Below are 23,349 nucleotides of genomic sequence, written 5' to 3' on the forward strand. Positions count from 1 at the left end.
AAATATTTCCACTGCCCTTTTTTTGACTTGTGCATTATACAGGTCCTCAATTGAAGGCAGGATGGCAGCAATTGTTGTTTCTGCAGTTCTGATTATCCTCTGAAGTCTGTGTAGGTCTTGTTGGGTTGTAGAACCTAACGAGACAGTTATAGAGGCGCAGATGACAGACTCAATGATTCCTATGTATCTGCTATGAATTCCACATGGTGTTAGGAAGGGCATCCAGCCAGTAAACACTAGCTCTAGCCAGTCACCATGACTCTGTCCTGAATTAAGGGATTAGAGAATCATAAAAAGGGAGGTTTTTAAATGATATAGAGCAGTATTTCTCAAGCTTAGCAACTTTAAGTTGTGTGAACTTCAACTTCCAAAATTCCACATTTACACTGTAAAGTGGTAAAGGTGTTGGATAATTAGCAGGGAGACTCAAAAAGGGAACTGACTTTGGACCAATCAGTCCAGCTCAGCCAAAATCAGTCCCAGGTTCTGCCAAAGCAATAAACAAAATGTCTTATTGCATCATGCATTTTTACCTTCACCATAAAAACTAATGAGTGCTGTTTAAAAAGCAGCAGAAGGGAACAAACCCAAAACATTTCATTTATATATAAGTCAATGTTTTTTTAAAGGAGACAGGAGTTGAAAGTGTATGGTTCTTTGCTTTTTTTTCAAAGTTGTTGCATAAGCCACTTAGAGTTGTCAGGAATTGGGAAGCATATAGATTTAATAAAATAGTAATTAGTCAATAGTGCCTGGTTTTCCTTATATTGAGGAAAACTACAGCTTTACTATCTTATTGGACCTAAGCTTTTATTGCCCACAGCTGGATTCAAATTTAACTAGGCACATCTAGATTCGTACTGTGCAAATAGCAATTCATCCAAATATCATTATAGAAGGAAAAATATGTCTCCATGTTTTGAATTGGCTTAGGTGGAAAGGATAAGATGTAAAAGTGTATCTGTAGGATAGCTACAGATTTATACATCCTTAAACTGGAAGAAACTGACACTGGATCTGGTGAAAAAGATGTGACTGAAGCTGTCCTTATTTTGGAAATGCTATTTATGGAGTGACTATCTAAATTGGAATGTGGTTTTCTCAGAATCAGGATGTAAAAGATCTATTGGTAAAATAAGCATATAGGTTTAAAAGAGAGAGAAATTATTTTTGGCTGATTTGCTTGGTTTAAACTATGTGAAGATTGCCTCTTTAGAGCCTAGAGATAGGAAACTGATGAGGAAAGGTGATAGCAAAAACCAGCCAATATAAATAAAATATAAATAAAGTGCCTCCTTCTGTTCAGCTATCTCCTGGTGGCCTCAGAGCGTGTATAAGAGAGAGTGTGGTATGTGTGTTATTTTTTCCATAAATTGTTTGCCATTGTCTGCTTTCTGGAACTGAAAGAAAATGACTAACCCAAGATGATCCAGTTGGTTTTATGTTTAAGGCAGAACTAGAATTCATAGCCTTCTAGTTTCTAGCCAATGCCTTAACTGCTTCACCAAACTGAGTCTCCTTTGAGTCATTCCATGTCAAGTTGACTAGTGGTCCTCACCTTACCATCTCAGATTGCAAAATGCTTCATCAGCAAAAATAACATTTTGGGCCAACCTCCAGAGGTTGTAAACATGGCAGTTTCAGTAGTATGTTGGAGATATTTGGAGAACCTGCACACCTCATAAGGCTTTATAAACATGGCAAAACCCCATGTACCCAGTTCTCTTACTTTTTACATGGTTCAGACTCAAACTTTGCAAAAAAAAACAACCCTCAAAAATGAATTTACAGCAATCATCAAGCTGCTGTAGTTTATTTATTTATTTATTTATCTATTTATTTATCTATTTATTTATTTATCTATCTGTCTGTCTGTCTGTCTGTCTGTCTGTCTGTCTATTTATTTATTTATTTATTTATTTATTTATTTATTTATTTATTTATTTATTTATTTATTTATTTATTTATTTATTTATTTATTTATTTATTTATTTATTTATTTATTTATTTATATGCCGCCCCTCTCCATAGACTCTAACATAGTGGCTAACAACAGTAAAAAGACAATATGAACAAATCTAATATTAAAAGTAATGTAAAAAACCCCAATTTAAGAAACCAATCATACATACAGACATACCACGCATGGTTTCCACGCATAGTTTCCACGCAAATCAACATGAAAGTTTGGCCTTTCAGGTTGATTTTTGGCAGGCGTATTCAGTACACAGCTGCAATGAGGACTTCCAATTTGCAGCACTTTCCTTCAAGTTGTTGAATGTCATTTTTGCTGACTCAGCCTTTTGCAACCCTTTACTCCTAGAACTCCCAATTTTTAGTCTTTTGAACTAAAAGTTTGCACAGCATAGTTTTATATCATAAAAAAACTAACTGTCAAATTTCATCAAAATCTGAGGTGGTAAGATGGAGATGATCTTTAAAATTGGTCCACTTGACACGGAATGACTCCTTTCTGACTTAATATACTCATGTTTGTGATTACTGTCCCTAAAAGGTTTGGAGACCACATGGATATCAGATATCCTGAAGGGCCTCATGTATCAGATAACAGATAAAGGTATAAACATGGCTATTAATGCATGAAATGGATACAAATAAAAGGGGACATTAGGACAGGGACAGTAGGCACATTGGGGCAGTTTTGCACACCCCTTACAGACCTCTTAGGAATAGGGTGAGGTCAACAGTAGATAGCCTAAGGTAAAGTTGTGGGAGTTTGGAGAAGAAACCACAGTCAGATAGTGTTCTGACCTAGGTTTCCTGATCAATAATGCATAGTTCTAAATTGTCTAAGCCAAAAATTTCAAGTCTGCGCCTCGAGCGAGTCATGACCATTGGGAGCAGCGTTGTGCTCCTGAGGACCACGACTTGCTTGGGGCACCATCGCCGTGCTGAGAGATGCCTGTAGCATGGGAGAGCACAGAGCAGGCCACTCAGCTGGAGCTCGGGACCACCCAGCCTGCTCCCTGCACCATGGCCCATCCTCTCGGCACCCCTGCAGGAGGTGAGCACCAGAGCAAGGTAAGGGCAGCATGGTGGAGCAGTGGGGTGAATGAGTGGGATGGGCCACTCGCGGCAGAGCTGCTACTTGTGGTGGGATGTGCTGCTTGTGGCAGAACTGCCGCTCATGGCAGTGAGCATCAGGAAAGCAGCAGCAAGCAGTGGGGCAAGCGGCAGCAAGCAGCAGGGCCGGCAGTGGCGAGCGACGCGGCAGGGTAAGCAGCAGGCCAAGCGGTGGCAGTGACTTACCTTATGGTCTATTTTTGGAATAATAATAACTGGAAATCTCTCGTGGGTGCATCCTCGCACAAGATTCGGCTTCTACACATGTACAGAAGCTGACTTCCGCGCATTCCTATTCCTGTAGTGCCAGGAATGGTGGCCCACTCCTGTGTTAGTCCATATGTTTTTGCAGTCTAGGAGTTGCAGATTACAGGATAATTTTTTTCTGAAACCAAATTGTTTGTTAGAAAGTAGGCTATTTGTCTCTAAGTGGTAATGGGTTGGTTAATGATTGATTCCATGAATTTGCAGGTGATACAACATTAAGAGATCAGTCTGTAATTTTCAACTAGGGTGGGCTCTCCCTTTTTGAAACCAAATCAGTTTGTGACCAAAGTTATGGAATGAATTATGGTTGTGACCAGTGGTTCTACTGTAGATGGGTACCACTTAGGTGGGCAAGTTAATGACAACTCCTTTCAGTTGGGGACATGAAAGGAGTCCCCAACTGGATAATCCCTGGGTAACAGTATGTTACTAGCTAATCCTTCTAATCCAGAAGTGTTTTGGTGCTCTCAAGAGCATGTGCGGAAGCAAAAAAAGCTGAAAATTGGTAAAATCCTGCATGTGTGAGCATCTTTGTGCTAGATTTCGCTTCTTGAGCATGCACAGAAGCTGAATCTCACATGGGTGCGCACATCATATGTCAAGAATATGGAAATGATTGCGCATTTCCATTTTTCCAACTGGGACTGCACACCGGACTGTCCATGCAGCAGCCCACTACTGGCGAAGAGAGTCATGGAGTATGGTACACAGATCTGCTCTTTGTAAATAACGCAGGTCAAGTCCATATGGGATTTCAACTAGAATGTTTTCAGAGTGCCATTACATCACAACTCTCTACTTTGATCGGGAACTATGAGAAGTGGCTGTCTTCACAGACAACTTTTTTGAAGACAATCCTGAGATCTTTCAGATGGCAGCCTTCTGCTTTGGTCACACACACACACACACACACACACATCTTTTTTTCCAGCTCAGAGACAAGGAATTCCTCCCTGCCTCTCTGTCTCTACTGGTCTTTAGTTTTCCCAGTTCAGTAATTCAAAGGATGGCTAAAGACAGCTCCCCAAGGAGTCTTAGATTCAAGTTGCTTCACAGAAGAGTTTGGTTCTTTTTCTCTGTGCTTTTCCTCGCAGATGCTATTGGCAATTCTGTCATGAGAAATTGCAGTTTCAAGGGAGCAGTTCTCACCAGTTACTTTGAAATGAGGTCTAAAATATACCTGTGTACTGTGGCCCTTTTTCTAATTTCTCCCACCCACCCATACTATCCTGCAACCTGTATTCTTTAAATAAATGTAATGATATTTTAATTGTGATCATAAATTCACTATGCAATTTAATTAGTTACTGAATTTACTGTATATCCAACTTTGTCTCACAAATTATGCTCAGCCTGTTATAGAAATATGATGAAGCGTAATTAACTGATGGATGGCATCTTGCATTCTGTTTAAGCTAACCCTATAACTTTTGAAGCTTTTTTCCACCTCCGGTATAGTCAACAAAGTTTTTCTATCTTAAAGTTATGTAGTTATTATTTAGATTATTATAGCAAGAATGGCAATTGTTCATTCTCTAAAATTAACCTCTTTATATTACATGTTTATTTCATAAGCATATATTCATATGCATAAATATCTACAATGAAACATGAGCTTTATATATGGTACATACAATATACTTTTCGGTTGTTCTGTAACCAAAGCTCTTAATTTTTTTATCAGAAACAAGCATTTAGCTTCATGTGCTCATTCCATTTCTCCCACTAAATCTTAAGATGCAAATTGTAGATTGTAGGCTTTTAAAAGTTCAGTTGCTGAAGCCTAATAGATAATTCTTTTCATAAAACACTGTTAATATAGTCTGCATCTGATTGTAAAGCTAATTTTAATAGTGTTTTGTGCCAGCATAATTTCTGATGCCAGATTGTTATGCCAAGCATGAACTTCAATTTGAACTCTGTATTTTAACCCACAGTCCATAATTTTGCATTGGGCTCTACAAGTTCCCTTTGGCTATGGCAGTTTGAATGCTTCCACTTTCAAGGATCTAAGCCATAAATGTTTATTAAAAGAATCTATAATGAAATCATTTTTGTTATTTTTTTAATGGCTGCCTTGAGTATGTTAGATGACTGAACGCTGGTTGTTAATCATTAAGTACTCATGGTATAAAAACTGTTTGATAGTATTGCCATCTAGGGGGCTAAACTGGATTCTCCATACTGAAATAAACTGTAATTGAACAGGTTCTACTATTGACAATATGCATATGTTCTTTTCTTTAAAGCACACATGCTTCCCAGGCTTTCTATGAGAAAAGATATAGCTAAATATCCCCAAGCATTTGTGTGTGTGTTTGAGTCCATTTCTTTATTCTCTTAATCTGATCAGATCCCTAAGTTTTAAGTGATCATTAAGGGCTTTTTAAAACTATGTCAGAAGGAAAATGTAATAACTTGCAATATTGTAGCACTTTGTTTTACATGTCTGTTAGTTATTAATAATCTCTATTACTGAGAATCATGTTGTGACTGCTATGCAGGGGTGGGCAACTGCCCGGATGGGCGGAGGGGAAACACAGTGGAGTAGCGAAAATGGAACTCCACCCCAGAGCGCACCCAATTCGCACTGAAAGATGTTGAAAGAAAATGCAGGGCATCCTGCATAAGCCACGCCCACAGTGTGGTAGTAAAAATTTTGGTAGCCCTTCACTGCTGCTATGCAAATCACCTCTAATTTGAATCATCTTCAGGTCCTTGGAGAGGGGCGGCATACAAATCCAATTAATAAATACATTTGAAGAAATAATTATTTGATTTGAGTTTGCAATTCAAGGGCACGGCAGTTTGATCCAAGTTAAAATTAACATAGATTTTTTTAAAAAAAATCTGCCTGTAAACTATAATGAGGAGGCACCAGAATGAAGACAATCGTTTTTGGCTCAGTGTGATAAAGACATCACACCTGATAGATTCTTTGGAAACTATTGCTCAAGGATTTCACTGCAATGCATTTTTGATGCAAAGATAGGAAAGGAAAGCACTGGCTTTGAGATGTCAGAAGCGTTGGTATAACTGTTGGCAGGTTTAGTTTCTTTGAAGGACCTGTCATCACTACCAGAATATAGAACCTTAGGTATATAGGTCCTAATTTAACAAACACTTGCTCCATGGCTGTTAAAGCTTGCAACAGCACTGTATGAGTGGTAGCTGCATTTCTGTGGTTGCAGCATCCATGTAATCATGTGATTGTGATCTGGGCACTGGGTGCCCAGCCTGCCATTATGATATCTCAGCATCCCATAGTCCAGTGAGGACAACCTATATTACTAGAAACAGCAGACACAAGCTGGCATAGTAAGATGCGATGGACACAGAAAGGCAGGCTACAGAAAACGAGGCATTTTAGTTTTGCCACACCCATTTTCAACAAGTAGTAAATGTTTAGGGATGTCACGCACTTATTTGGTATGGAAAGAATAAAATACATACAGTAGCTACTTCCAGAGGCATGCAGTTAGAAACTCACTATCTTTAGTAGGGGGGGGGGGAATCTAAACATTATTTGAGTGTGCCATACTGGACATATATTACTGAAACCTTATCACACCCAAGTCAAATTAATTGAGATTATATCTCTAGGTAAAAGGACATTTTAACAAATAATGGTGAATTAAAATCTGCACAAACTTCAGAGAAAGAGGGAATACAAATGGATTGGTTCATGAGATTGCAGTTACAATCGAGATTTGAAACAGATAAAAAAGCAGAAGGTATAAACCTAGAAGTGACTGAACTAGATGAAATTCTACTAGAGAAAAATGAAAAATTGATAAAGAAACTATATGATTATTTACTCGCCATTGATCTAGAATTTGAACAGGTGAAATAGACAGGCCACTGAAGCTGACTGTAGATCTGTAGGTCAGCGGTTCAATTCTCATCACCGGTTCAAGGTTGACTCAGCCTTACATCCTTCTGAGGTGGGTAAAATGAGGACCCAGATTGTGGGGGCAATATGCTGGCTCTGTTAAAAAGGGCTATTGCTAAGATGTTGTAAGCCGCCCTGAGTCTAAGGAGAAGGACGGGATAAAAATCAAATCAAATAAATAAACAAGTAAATAAATAAACAAACAAATAAATGCTAGATTGAAAATAATAACATAATAATAAAATCTTTGGCAAGACTGTAAGAATGTAGAAAGAAACTTCCAGTCTGTTTTAATAAACAATTGTTAGAACTAGAGATATTTCACTCAGGGAAGGGTAAAGAAAGAAGGAGAGGAAGTAGAAAGGTAGAAGGAGATAGAGGGTGGAGAGGGTGGAGAAGGAAGGGTGAGAGAAAGTCAAAGAAAATAGATGGGAGAAGAGAAGAGGAAGGGAAAGGAGGGTTGAATGAAAAGATAATGGAAGTTCAGACTGGCAGACACTGATAGTAATGATTTTGATTGAAGCCAAACCAAGGTATTTTCGGTGATTCTTTATTATGCTTTGTTTATGGTGATGTAATTATTTGATGTATGGAGGAGAAAAATAAAAATAATTTAAAAAATAAAAAGACACTTATACTTTTTAAAATACTTTTTTTTAAAGTAAATGTTTAGGACAGTACCTCTGAGCATTGCTTTGGAATCCATTCAGTCATCCTCAGTCCCAGAACATCAAAATAAAGTGTGAAGCAAAGAGTTGGAGTCTCAAGCCACTAAACTAAGAGCTGAGCTGTGCATCCCAATCCTAATAACTTCTCTGTTGCAAGACCAACAGTTGCAAGACCAACAGTTGCAAGACCAACAGCTTCTTTATTGCATGGCTGCAATAAAAAAGCTGAGAGAGAGGAGAAAATGAATGAACTCAAGTGCTAGCCTTCCCATTTTGCAGTGGTACCTCTACTTAAGAACTTAATTTGTTCCATGACCAGGTTCTTAAGTAGAAATGTTTGTAAGTAGAAGCATTTTTTACCATAGGAATCAATGTAAAAGCAAATAATCCGTGCAAACCCATTAGGAAAGAAAGTTCAGAATTTGGGTGGAAGGAGGAGGAAGAAGAAGAGGGGAATAAAAATAAAATCCAAAACTTTAAGGCTTAAAAAGAGAGAGAGAGAGACTCTGGGGCAGCAAGGAAGAGTACACGCCCCCCTCCGTTCGCTCTGGGCTGCCAAAGCCTCCTTAAGCACCACCAAAAGGATCCACTGGCAGCCCAGAAAAGCCCGAGATGGCCGGGATTAAAGGGGGAATGGCAGGAAACTGGCGAGGCCTTCGTGCCATTCTCAAATTTCCTGGGAAATTTTTCCGGGCTTGGGTTCTTAAGTAGAAAATGGTTCTTAAGAAGAGGCAAAAACATATTGAACACCTGATTCTTATCTAGAAAAGAAGCATTCTTAGGTAGTACCACTGTACTACTAGGCAGAGACCTTAATGAGATAAATAGATAATAAATCTCATTAGCCAAATGTTCTTGCCAATATCAGAGAACCTGAATCAGTTACACCACTCAACTTACTCTGCTTCCCCACAAACCAAGGATCTCCACATTTTCTATTCACTGTTCTACTGACCTAATGACTTTAAGAAGATGTTGGATAACCATCTGTCTGAAGTAGTGTAGGGTTTCCAGCCTAGGGAGAGGGTTGGACTAGAAGACCTCCAAGGTCCCTTCCAACTCTATTGTTATTGTTATTATTGTTAATGAATTATGTGGACAGAACATAGTGGACTACATACAGTTTTGAGATGCAAATATTTTCCTTGCAGCTCACATTGTACAGGTTTTAGGGATGTAGAGCCAAAAGACACAATGGTGCTGAAGCAACCACAATTTCCTCAAATTTCATTCTCACCAGAAAGATGGGTTTGGCATTCTATAAGTTAATCCATTGGAATTCCCTTGATTTAATAATTGTTGCCCTATATGTTCTAGATTTGTCCAATTGAAGGTTAGAAATAAATAGATACAGGAATTTTAATAGTGTTTACATATATATATTATAAGCTAAGTAGTTTTCAGCCTTCTGAGTAGATATAATCACAATAGAACTTTTAAATCTTTGTTTTTCTTTGGTCAGTTTAATGATCTAGCTGGAGATTTTCTAGTTTGCTTTTGCTAATTAATTTCAAACTTGCCCCTTGGATTTTCCTTTCACTGTTTTTAGACCGTAGGCTTGGGACCTGCAGCATTTCCATTTTTTCCCCTTCATTGGAAATCAGAAGTGGCTTCAGCACTGTTTCTCCAAAGAGACAAGGAAAGGCAGCACTAAACAAAATTTGTTTAGGTTTTAATTTGAGTTTCCTGGTTTATAATAACAACAACTCTTCCATGATTTTCCTTATAGTGAATTTTAAATAAAATAAAAATAAATTGAGCAGTAATAAAATAAGAGCAGCCTTGTCCCTAGATCTTAGAATGAACAATTCTGGAATCTTCTCTCTAGATCAGTGGTTCCCAACCTTCTTTTGGCCATGCCCCACCTAAGCATCTCTAAAATCCCGCTATATAATTATGATCCCGCTATATAGAGTGCTGGCGAGACCACATTTGGAATACTGTGTTCAGTTCTGGAGACCTCACCTACAAAAAGATATTGACAAAATTGAATGGGTCCAAAGACTGGCTACGAGAATGGTGGAAGGTCTTAAGCATAAAACGTATCAGGAAAGACTTAATGAACTCAATCTGTATAGTCTGGAGGAGAGAAGGGAAAGGGGGGACATGATCGAAACATTTAAATATGTTAAAGGGTTAAATAAGGTCCAGGAGGGAAGTGTTTTTAATAGGAAAGTGAACACAAGAACAAGGGGACACAATCTGAAGTTAGTTGGGGGAAAGATCAAAAGCAATGTGAGAAAATATTATTTTACTGAAAGAGTAGTAGAACCTTGGAATAAACCTCCAGCAGACGTGGTTGGTAAATCCATAGTAACTGAATTTAAACATGCCTGGGATAAACATATATCCATCCTAAGATAAAATACAGAAAGTAGTATAAGGGCAGACTAGATGGATCATGCGGTCTTTTTCTGCCGTCAGTCTTCTATGTTTCTACCCTGAGGCCTCCCCCCCCATATATAATTCTTATTATTCAAAAAGTGAACTACTCACACGGAGGAAGCCTAAAATGCCATTAACTAGGTTTAAACAAGGTTCCAATTTCCCTCAAGATGAAATTGCTCCCCTGTGGGGCGTGGACCCCATATTGGGAACCACTGCTCTAGATAACACTAAAAATAAAATCTATAAATCTCACTAGAAAAATCTTTCCCGGAAGCATTTAAGTTTGTAGTAAAAGAGAATTACACAGTTCCCTCTAACCTTTGCTGAACTTAGTATGTCTTTTTGAATAAATATGAATGGGATGAATTTAAACAAAAGCCCATTGACATAGAGTGCTTTTCACAAATTTAAGTCTTTTAGCTTAGGAATTTTTGCTCATCTTCCCAATGAATGAAAAGCAAAAACTCCTATTTAGCCAAAGAATCCCCTTGCATTCATCATTATTATTCTCACAGGGGCTTACCTTCTTCAATGTGGGAGGGGTAATGAATAATTGTCATTGAACAGTATATTTGTAATCAGTCACTGTGGGTTTTGAGCTTTAATATTCGAAATGGACATTCAAATGCTATGTTATATTTATCTAAAAGGGAAACTCATTGTTGTGGGAAAATAACTATTAAATATTTATTATGTAACTTTTAATATTTAAAAAAAGATTATTTTTCTGCAAAAAAGAGATTATTTTTTCATCTTGCCGCTTACCAGATATTTAAATATTTAGCAGCTTGGACGTGTGGCTTTTTGCTACTTAACTAAAACCAAGAAATTGAGTATTTTTTTAAAAATGAACTAATCAGAAAGGGATGTATCTAATCACCATCAAAGAGAGAAAAGGTGTGTAAAGAATTCTAAATGAAAATATTATGAAAGAACTGAGTTGTTTTCTTTCAGTTGAAATGTGCCAGAATCAGTTTTGAATGGGCACTGAAAATATCAGGAAACACTTTGCTAAATGTGCCCAAGTAATAACTCAAAAATGTATTTCCATGAGCCTACGTAGTTGTCAAATGCACCCTAGAAAAGGCACATGCCTCCTTTAAGGAACTGCAAAAAGAGGTATTGTGAGATTGCCCATACAGGATTCAAAGCATCCTTACTCACTTTGGTTTCAAATACTGCACACTTTTGGCCTGGACTTCCAGAGGTCCATCTCTTACATTTGCAAGAGATTTACAAGTCCTTCCCTCACTTCCTTGGGACCGCCTTCTGCCGCACGAATCCCAGCAACCGGTTAGGTCCTACAGAGTTGGCCTTCTCCGGGGCCCGTCAACTAAACAATGTCATTTGGCGGGACCCAGGGGAAGAGCCTTCTCTGTGGCGGCCCCGGCCCTCTGGAACCAACTCCCCCCAGAGATCAGAATTGCCCCCACCCTCCTTGCCTTTCGTAAACTTCTCAAAACCCACCTCTGCCGTTGGGCATGGGGGAATTGAAATATCTTCCCCAGGCCTATATAATTTATGTATGGTGTGTTGTGTGCATGTTTCTTAAATTATGGGTTTTTAACTTCGTATTATTAGATTTGTATTGTACATTGTTTCTATCACTGCTGTGAGCCTCCCCGAGTCTACAGAGAGGGGCGGCATACAAATTTAATAAATAAATAAATAAATAAATAAATAAATAAATAAATAAATAAATAAATAAACAAACAAACAAACAAACAAACAAACAAACAAACAAATAAATAATAGTCTGCCCTCTGAAAATAAAGTGAAACCTTCTTCTTCAGCCAAGTCATTTAAGTCGGTCTAATAATTAATTGACTGATAATGTGTCATCAAGTTGGCGTTAACTCTTAGCAACCACATAGATCGATTTCCTTTGTCACTGATCAATGATCTATCCCTAACCTGATTCTTTAGGACTCCCAGTGGAGTTGAACAGTATTTTAACCATTTTTAGTCAGCTTTTAGATCTTTACATTTTAATTTAGGGTGTTACTTATGGTGAAGATATACTGCTTCATATTAAAAAAAAAACACAAAACCCCCCCAGGAAACATAGACTGTAATGGCAGAAGAGAAAATTTACGTAGCATAGATGGTGGGAGAGAATAGTAAAACAGAAGAGGGGAGGGTTGTTATAACAAAAAAGTGCATTTTTGACCCAAGACCTACAGACATTAGTGGAGTCCATTTAATATTACTATACATGTTTATGTAATCGATCTTGTAAAAATTGCTTCCACTAAAAACTCTATGTCTAGATGATAGTGTAAAATACTTTTTGTAAATGCTCAATCTTCAGGCAAATCACATACAAAAATGACAAATTTGTCTCTTTCATCTACAGGGAGAGATATCTCAAACTTACTTGTTTGGTTTGAAGCCGTATACAACCTACTACATTCATATTGCTGCCGTCAATAACGCTGGGCAAGTTGCTAGTCCATGGATTTCAGTACGCACTCTGGAAGCTTCTCCAAGTGGCCTAAGCAACTTTACAGTGGATAAGAAAGAGAATGGCAGGGCATTATTACTCAGATGGGCAGAGCCTTCCAGGCCCAATGGTAACATTAAGGTAATTGAATCTTATTTCATCAAGGTGGAACAGAAACATTTTGGAGATAGTCATGATGTAAAAGTCATTAATGCTCTAGTATAGTGATAGTGAACCTTTTTCTTTCTCAGGCGCCAAAAGTGTGCGTGCGTGCGCTATCATGCATGCACATGTGCCCACCCTCATAATTCAAGAATTCCAATGAATGCCAGAAGTTATGAGAACCAAACAATTTTTTCCTATAAGAAATAATAGTGAGTCACAAGGCAGCCAACACAACAAGTCCTAGCTTGTGCTTTGAGTACCAAACAAATGATAACTACTGGGATAAAATGTTCATATCAAAATGCATTGAGAAGCTCCTTGGATAAGATAGGAAAACGTCTTCAAGGAAAAATAAAGAAAGTCCAGCTGCCTTTTGAAAAGGCACCTTTGAGATAATCATGACATAGATGATTAAGAATCTCCACAGAGCTCCAATCATCACACTTATGGTAAAAGAATCATCTGTAGGATTTAAAGACTTACCAGTTTTAGTTTTATCGCACAGTTAGTGAAGTGGGCTTATGATATAATAAAATATGTTAGCCTTACATCCGTGAATATATCCTGTTCTGAGAAGCATCTCCAGGATACTTTTTGCTATCCTTCTCCCCTCTGCTGGTCTTTATCTGGAAGGAGATATTGTATTATTTGAGCCTTGGTGGTGCAGTGGTTAGCGTACAGTACTGCAAGCTATTTCTGCTGATCACCGGCTGCCAGCAGTTTGGCAGATCAAATGTCAGTAGGCTCAAGGTTGACTCATCCTTTCATCCTTCCAAGGTCCGTAAAATGAGGACCCAGATTGTTGGGGGCAATATGCTTACTCTCTGTAAACCGCTTAGAGAGGGCTGTAAAGCACTGTGAAGCGTTATATAACTCTAAATGCTATTGCTATTGCTATTATTTTACACTTTTCAATAGAGGCTTTCATTTTAATATAAAGATGATATTGTTAAAGTATACTTTAAAAAATACTTGTAAATATCTGATTGCTTTTAGCATCTAGAGATTTTTCATGATCCTTTCAATGATCAGGTAAAATTTTAACCCCAGCCCTTTTTTTTCATTTAAAAATCAAGACTTGATTTAAAAATTTATCTATCCATCCATAATTAAATCAGACTGAGTTAAGTGGATCCTTCTTAGATAAGTGGATCCTTTTCAATACCACCAGTATATGACATTTTCATGTCTTTGTTCCAAGCAACAGCATAGTGATTCCTCTAAAAGGTCAAACACAGAGCTTTCCAGTATTCTTAAAAATAATCCAAATATAATGCTTAGACCATTAACTTTGGATCTATATGTACATCTTGATTTCCTCAGTGAATCCTTCAACATTAAAACAATGCTGAGTACATAATGTAAGCATTCTGAGCTTGTTGAATCTAGTACTTAAGGCACTGGCCCTTGAATGAAAAAACTCAAGTTGTACCCCTGCCTTAGGCAGAAAGCTACCTGGGTGATTTGGTGCCAGTCACTCTCTCCCTGCCCTTGGAAGAAGGCAATGTTGACAAGAAAGAATTAGCCTACAGGAATTAACACTAGCTCAACGGTGTCTGCAAATAACATATGCAAAAAAGTGAATAGAGTAAAACTTTCCCCCCCCCCAAAAAAAGATAGATAGGAGGTTAACCATCAAACTGAACACTTTCTTCATGCTTTTTATTATGCCTGCTGGATCTTTAATAACCCCCTGTTTTTACAATATCCAAAGAGCAGCAGGGATGGGCTGCCATTGGACCCTATGAAAAGTTATTATACCTATTTGGGGGTTATATTAAGTTTAAAAAGCTGCTTAATGAGGCCACTAATGGTCTTGCTGCTAATGTATGGACATTGTCTTTCCTTTCAGGTTTACAATATTTTCAGTGATGGTAATCTAGAATACAGTGGTTTGTCTCGTCAGTTCCTCTTCAGACGTCTTGAGCCCTTCACTGAATACACCCTCCTTCTTGAAGCCTGTACAGCAGCTGGTTGCACTCGCTCTTCACCGCAGAAAACTTGGACAGACGCAGCCCCTCCTGCTTCTCAAATGGCTCCCATAATCCATTGGGTGAATGCAACCAGCATTGAACTGAGCTGGTCTCAGCCAATTAATTCAAATGGCAAAATAATGCGCTATGAAGTTATTCACAGACACACCAAAGAAAATGCTCCAGGGGAAAATAGCATGACAGAAGAAGAGAACATTGTTTTCACTGAATATAACACTGGGAGTAATGCATTTGTATATCATGCTCAGCATTTGCAGCCATGGACTACATACGAATATAAAATACGTGCCTGGAATTCAGCAGGCTACACTGATAGTCCTTGGTCTGCTGCAAAAACCAGCCAAGCTGCCCCAGAAGGCATGGCTGCTCCCATGTTAACAAATATTCCTCAAAACCCCAGCAAAATATGGATTTCATGGTCATTCCCAGAAAAAAGCAACGGTGTTCTGCTGTCATATAAGCTCCAAAGAAATGATGTCCCCTATCCTTTTAGCTTTGATGCTTCAACCTTCAATTATACTGATGAAGGCTTGCTTCCATATACAGAGTACAATTATGTAATAACTGCTTGTACCCTGGGAGGCTGCTGCTCTAGTAACCATTCCAGAATAAAGACCTTAGAAGCAGCCCCAGCAATGGTCAGCCCTCCTACTCTAGAAGGTATACATGCTACCCAGATTAATGTATCTTGGTCGCCACCCCAAATTCCAAATGGTGAAATCATAAAGTATATTTTAAAGCTGAATGGTGATGAACAATATGTTGGGAAGAATTTATTCAAGACAGTAGTGAATCTACAACCTTATACTAAATTTGACATCACGTTGGTTGCCTGTACCAATGGAGGCTGCACTGTTAGTGCTTCCCAATCTGCTTGGACAATGGAAGCCCCTCCTCTTAACTTAGATCCCCCCAAGTTACTAGTGACAGATTCAGAATCTCTAGAAATTACATGGAAAGCTCCCAATAATCCAAATGGTAAAATCCTGATTTATGAGCTAAGGAGGAATGGATTGCTGATTTATTCAGGTCTAGATAGACACTATAAGGACTTTATGTTAACTTCTGGTATAGAGTACATTTATACTGTTACTGCAAACAACAGCCAAGGGAGTGTCACCAGTCAGATAGCCAAGATAAGAGCCGATCCTTCTGCCCCATCTGGAATGTCTCCACCTCTGTTGCATCCATGGACCGCACAGACAATTTTGGTTATTTGGGATCCTCCAGCAAAGATTAATGGTAACCTGATCAATTATACTATCATTCTTCAGGAGCCTATTAAATCACAAAAGAAAATGATTTATCTGGATTCATTCCATGATTCTTTTGGAAGACAGTCTTACAATTTAACAGAATTAAAACCCTATCACAGGTATGTTATAAGTATATGCTGTAATGAGTAAACGAGGAGGGAATTCTTGTACTTTAGAACATAAGTTGATTTCCCAAGGCATACGTTTAGCTCACTGCATCCATGAAAAAGCTGGGAGCTGCGTGCATATTAGTTTGTCCAATGTAAGAATTGTGGACTAAATTTACTTAGTCAATAAGATTGTTGTTCTTTTATAGCTAGCCTTTGCCAATCAGATTTTATATTTCTAACAAATTTAGTGTTGTGTTCTTTTCTTTCCAGATGAAAGTATCTCAATATTTTCAACTCATATGATTAGATTCTTATTCACTAAAAGATCTTAATTAACAGTCCAGTCTTTTTAAGACATGCATTTCTTCTTGGTTTCAATATCTGCAAACTTAGTCTTGTGGAACATCATGGACATTACAGTGATCCCTCGATTTGCGCGTTCTCGATTAGCGCGAAACACTGCAACGCGGTTTTTCAAAAAATATTAATTAAAAAATAAGTCCGCGGTTTTTTTCCTACACCACGGTTTTTCCCGCCCGATGACGTCATACTGATTGCTGATTGGCCAAAATCAGGAAGGAAGGAGGGAGGGAGAGAAGGGAAGGAGGGAGGGTTGCCATTGCCATTGCCGCCAGCGCTGCCCCAAGAAAGCCGGTGAGAGGAAGGAAGGAGGGAAGGAGGGAGGGAGAGAAGGGAAGGAGGGAAGGAGGGAGGGTTGCCATTGCCATTGCCGCCAGCGCTGCCCTGTGGGTAGCGGCGAGGAGCCCGGAAAAATCACCATTGCATTGCCAGCCTCCGAACTTGCGTCGCTCCACCTTCTGCGCATGTGCGGTCATGGAACAAAGGGCGCGCATGCGCAGATGGTGTTTTTACTTCCGCATCCAGTATAACGCAGAAATCGGTTAGCGCGGGAGGTCTTGGAACGTAACCCCCGCGCTAACCGAGGGATCACTGTATACTACTTTTATATCTAGTGCAAAGCCTAGATTCTACTGCCTCATTTGTGGTTTGTGTTTGTAAAGGTATGAAGTACAAGTACAAGCTTGCAGTCTTCTGGGCTGCACTCACAGTGAATGGTCATCCATACAAACTCCTGAAGCACCCCCTGAAATACAGCCAGCTCCTTTCATAGATGCCCAGTCAAGTTCTGATGGATTCCAGACTGTTCTTTCCATTGTGTGGACTGGCCCAAAGCACCCAAATGGAGACATCTTACATTATGAGCTTTATCGAAGACAGTCAGTACCCAATCAACCCAATGTCAGCCTTGTTTATAATGGTTCATCCACTTCATTCAAAGATGACACACTCTTGCCTTTCACCGACTATGAATATCAGGTAGGAAAACGGGACATTGCTGTGAACATTTCTGGGCATCTCACTGAGAAATTTTCTTTATCAAATGGTTAATATACACTATCTTAGCAATGGTATTATTCTCTCTAAGAACTGTTAGGGGTCACAGTGCTTTGAGATGGCATAGCAATTCCTCTTTATACATGAACTTGTTTTGTGATGTAGTGAAGCTGACAGATTCCCAGGGGCATGATGCTGAATGGATACGAGTGCCTTCTACTCCAGTTCTGATGCAGATGTAACTCTTTTCTGCACAGGCTCTAGATATATAAAAATGGGGGGAGGGGGTTGTGTATATATTTCTCTGTCTTTTCTTGCTGGCTGACTTAGTCCCCAGAAAGAGTACTTCAGTTAGCGTATTATCTGAGTGATATAGCATATCCAGAGGCCTCAACAAGACTTGTCGCAACCAAGGGGCAACAATGGTTACTTAATTCTAGTAATTATTACTAGTGTCTTTTCAGCTGGATAAATTAGGACCTTGGGAATTCGGACATGTTTTTTTCACTAAAAGGTTTTGGATGCCTCTTGTGAGTCTGCATAGTTACACATGGGATATAGATGGCTGTACATGGCAAGTTTCAGAGGAATGCTTGAGATCATGGGAATGATGGCTCTTCAATTATTTGTTTATTTATTTTTTTATTTTATTTTATTTTATTTATTGGACTTATATGCTACCCTTCTCCAAGGACTCAGGATGGCTTACAACATATATATATAAAAAAAGACCAATGCAAAAAAGTCCAATACAGTGGTACCTCTAGCTACAAACGCATCTACTTATGAATTTTTCTAGATAAGAACCGGGTGTTCAATATTTTTTGCCTCTTCTCAAGAACCATTTTCCACTTACAAACCCGAGCCTCCGAAACTGTAACCAGAAGAGGCAGGGAGAAGGCTTCATGGGGCCTCTCTAGGAATCTCCTGGGAGGAAACAGGGCCTCCACCCTCCCTGTGGTTTTCCCAATCGCACGCATTATTTGCTTTTACATTGGTTCCTATGGGAAAAACTGCTTCTTCTTACAAACTTTTCTACTTAAGAACCTGGTCACGGAACGAATTAAGTTCGTAAGTAGAGGTACCACTGTATTTAAAACAGTCTAAAACCCCAAATTTAAAATCAAACACCCCTACTCACTCACAACACAATCGTACTAAGGCTGGGCTTGATGTTAACATTCAACAGCCCCAAGCCTGCCAACAGAGGTAAGTTTTCAAAGCCTTTTGGAAGGCCAGGAGGGTGGGGGGCGGCTATACGGATCTCCAGAGGGAGTTTGTTCCAAAGGGCCAGAGCCACCAAAGAGAAGGCTCTTCCCCTAGGCCCCACCAGACAACATTGCCTGGCTGACGGGCCAATGGGGGAAGGTCGACTCTGTGGGACCTGACCAGCCACTGGGATACATGGGGCAGAAGACAGTCCTGTAGGTAATCTGGTCCTAAGACATTTAATTTCTTATTTCTGTGGGTGCCACTTTATTTGAGCTTCAACAAGTTAACAATGAGAGAACTGCTAGAATGCTTCAGGGAATCACGTTATAGGCTGGAATATTTGAGAGAGAGAGAGAGGGAGGGAGAGAGGGGGGGGGAGAGAGAATGAGATTATATACTAATGCTAATGCTAATAGTAATGATAACAATAATAGTAATAATAATTATTAATAATAATTATTATTAATAATAATAATAATAGTAATAATAATAATAATAATAATAATAATAATAATAATAGCAACAACAACAACAAAGTTAGAAGGGACCTTGGAGGTCTTCTAGTCCAATTCCTTGCTTTGTCAGGAAACCCTACACCACTTCAGACAAATGGTTATCCAACATCTTCTTAAAAACGTCCAGTGTTGGAGCATTCACAATTTATGGAGGCAAGCTGTTCCATGGATTAATTGTTCTAACTGTCAGGAAATTTCTCCTTAGTTTTAAGCTGCTTCTCTCCTTGATTAGTTTCTACCCATTGCTTCTTGTCCTACCCTCATGTGCTTTGGAGAACAGCCTGACTCTTTGTGGCAACCCCTGAGATATTGGAACACTACTATCATGTCTCCCCTAGTCCTTCTTTTCATTAAACTAGAGACATCCAGTTCCTGCAACCGTTCTTCATAAGTTCTAGTCCCCTAATCATCTTTGCTCTACTCTGCACACTTTCTAGAGTCTCAACATCCTTTTTACATTGTGGCGAATGCAGTATTCCAAGTGTGGTCTTATCAAGGCATTATAAAATGGTATTAACACCATGTGATCTTGATTCTATCCCTCTGTTAATGCAACTTAAATTGATGGGTTTTATGCAGTTGTAGCAAACACATGCAGGCAGCAAAACCAGAAGTTTTATGATCTTTTAAGTTTTATGATCTTTTAAGCAAATGATGAGTTTCCTTTGGAAAATGTTATTAGTATATATTCAGTCTTTTACTTTTAATTATTCATATGATAGGAATCTGGATATTTCTTCTAGCATGTCTCCTTTTGTAAGCATTTACATGGGCTGTAACACTCTGTACGGTATCCAAGAGTTAGACTTCAGCTGAAACCACCAGCATACTGAATAAGAATTCAAATAAATTATAATTGCCAGGCCTGGGGCAATTACGTAGATCTGGACCTCCTGGCCAATAAATGTGATGTATGGCTGTGATTGAATTAGTTGATTGATTTTAATATACTGGGTTTTTAGCTTTGTAGTTTTTAACTAATTAGATTTGTTTTGTAGGCACTGTTTTATATTGTATCTTGTGAGCTGCCCTGAGTCTTCGGAGGGGGTGGCATACAAATCTAATAAATAAATAAATAAACAAACAAGCAAACAAACAAGCAAGTCATTGCTCACTTATTTTTGTTTGGCTTATTTTATTAATCAAGTATTTATTAATACCGGTAGCTACTTTAAAATTAGTGAGTGATGAACTAAGCCATATATGTTAGCAATTATAGTTTTATTCTAAAATGGAGAAGGTGTCTATGTGAAAGGGAGAAAAAGCATGCCTGTATTCTTCTTCTGCAGATGTCATATGTATCATCCCTCAGGGAGCTATTCTTAGACTTACTATTGTTGACAATATATTTATATTGCTTGTGAGACATCTAATTCATAAGTGTAGGAATTGACTTTTGATGAAACCCAGATTTATTTTTCATTAAGTATCATATTGATTTTTCCGCATCTCTCTCAGAGCCCTGTTTGTTGGCTATAAAGTTTTAAATGCAAGTAAATTTCCTAAAATGGAAAGAAGGCCTTTAAAAAAAATGCTGTCAGTCTTCAGAGTCTAGCTTGATGGTTCTGACATTAACAATACAACTAAGGTCAGAAATGATAGTATATTTTCTTCTTTTTATTTCTGAAGCTTTAACAAACTCTTTAATCCAGGGCAGTACGAGAAAGATCTTAGGATGGAACAATTCTTTTCACATCAAGGACCCCCAGGTTTAGTTGTGAAATCTTCAGTTAGAAAGGAGAGATGGACAAAATACCAGGCAACATGATGGTAATGTCAACTACATTAATTAGAATTAGAGAAAAATCCTGATAGAATTTGGTACCTACTGCAGGAATGCATACTTACATATAAATTATTTGAAAAGTAAGATGGCAATATTTATTAAAGGACAAAAGAGACATAAATGGGCATTAGATGATAAGGACACAGAACAAGTGTGGTCACTTAAGTATTTGGGCATTGAGCTTAGTGAAATGCTATCATGGAAAAATTGATACACGAGGGTTATCCGGAAAGTAAGATTACAAGGCATGTAGGAAGTTGGTATTACTACTATAATTTACTATGTACTAATAGTATACTATATATACTATACCGATATTGCTATTTATTACTATTACTATAGCGAGAAGCCAGCGGAAAAGAATGAGCAGTGATAGTGGTCAGTAGATCATTGACTGGCATTGTGGTGAAGGTTAGAGACAAGCGTCCTTATTCCGTTTCCCTCCAAGTATGAAGTGAATGCTGTAATACACTACCTGAATGCTAAGGGCATGAACGCTGCTGTGATGGTGCCCAAGATGCTTACTGAAGCTCACAAAATCCACAGAGTCAGTGCCGCCTGAGAATTTCTTGACCATTTTGAGATTGAAGGCAAGGCTTTTCTCAACTATATAGTGACGGGAGATGAAACTTGGGTTTATCACCATACTCCAGAGAGCAAATGTCAGTCAATGCAGTGGCACCATACCCATTCTCCTTTAGCCAAAAAATTCAAAATTCAGCAATCATCAAGAAAAATCTTGGGCACCGATCGCACACAAATCGTGGGCACCCATCGCAGCAAAGTTCATGCCCTTAGCATTCAGGTAGCGTATTACAGTGTGCACTTCACACTTGGAGGGAAATGGAATGAGGGCTTTCATCTCTAAACTTCACCACAATGCCAGTCAATGATCCATTGAACACTGACACTGCTTGTTCTCTTCCTGCTACATGATAATAACACCAACTTCCCTTGCAAACATTCCCCGCGATAGCTACGTGTAACCGCCCCGAGTCTATGGAGAGGGGCGACATACAAATCTAATAAATACAAATAAAATACAAATACTTTCCAGATAACCCCCATAGCATCAACAAGAACAATGGACATGAAATAAATGAGAAGCATTTGTTCTTTCCTTACTCAAAGATACAGGTATCTAAGCTTAAGTAGCATTTTTTTTAAGATGGCAAGAAATGTCATATTATTTACAGTGTCTTACATCCCATTGTCTGTGACAAGCTTTCATAGAACTTTGTCTTCATATAAAGCCATTGGCATATTTGTATAGAAAATACAAAGATTAATCAAATACCTGTGTTTATGTATTTGTAATGACTCACAGGATTGCTCAGAATTTAATTGGATTCCTAAAATCCAAAGACTTGGATCCAAAGTGTTGGATCTAAAATCCAAAGACTTGGATCCAAATCCAAAGACTCCTAAAATCCAAAGACAGGAAATTTACTAACCAAGTAGTTAATGCATGGAACTTACTACCTGACTCTGTAGTGTCATCACCTAACCCCAAAAACCTTATCCTTAGACTATCCACTGTTGACTTCACCCGATTCCTAAGAGGTCAGTAAAGGGGCGTGCATTAGTGCACCAGCGTGCCTACCATCCCCTGTCCTAGTGTTTCTCTCTTACTAGTATCATGTATATAAATATTGTTATATCTTTGTATACTGTAGTACCAATATGTACTTGACAAAATAAATAAATAAATAAATAAAATAAAATTAATAAATATCTTCTAAAGAAGCACAAAGAATTGCAATCAGCAATTGCCATCTAGAGAGCTACTTATGGTACAAAGATCAATGATCATGCTCAAGGGTTCAATAATTTAGTTTTATAATGTGACAGAGTACAAAAATCAATGCAAATCCTATAAAATATACTTTGATTTAAAAATGTTTCAGATGCTACTTATCAGAGCTGTGATCTATATCTACCAAAGCAGGGCCTTTTCATTGGTGGCATCTGATTTATAGAGTTTATTTTGCCAGAGAGGATTCCGCAGAATTGTTTTTATATTGGATTTCAGTTCAGGAAACAAATGAAACTATCATTACTTATATATGAAGCACCGTGGACAGTTTTTGGCTTCAGGTTTTAATGACAGTGGTCTAAAACAACAGATTTTTGATATTTTGCTGGCAACAGTGATTGGTATCTTCAGAAGCAAGATGAATCTTCTATGCAAATCACAGGCAACTAAGCAGGGA

At 38.4% G+C, this 23,349-nt stretch overlaps 1 protein-coding gene across 1 annotated transcript in view; it reads left to right on the top strand.

The window, feature by feature from the left end:
- Positions 1 to 23,349, top strand: part of USH2A (usherin) — a 584,211-nt gene that overhangs the window by 526,711 nt on the left and 34,151 nt on the right. The window contains exons 62-64 of the mRNA XM_070728574.1: positions 12,656 to 12,883; positions 14,760 to 16,276; positions 17,290 to 17,605. Of these exons, the coding sequence (XP_070584675.1) occupies positions 12,656 to 12,883; positions 14,760 to 16,276; positions 17,290 to 17,605 (2,061 nt within the window). The remainder of the gene's footprint in view (positions 1 to 12,655; positions 12,884 to 14,759; positions 16,277 to 17,289; positions 17,606 to 23,349) is intronic.

The sequence above is a fragment of the Erythrolamprus reginae genome, chromosome 1 (assembly GCF_031021105.1).
Source record: "Erythrolamprus reginae isolate rEryReg1 chromosome 1, rEryReg1.hap1, whole genome shotgun sequence".
Lineage (NCBI taxonomy): Eukaryota > Metazoa > Chordata > Lepidosauria > Squamata > Dipsadidae > Erythrolamprus > Erythrolamprus reginae.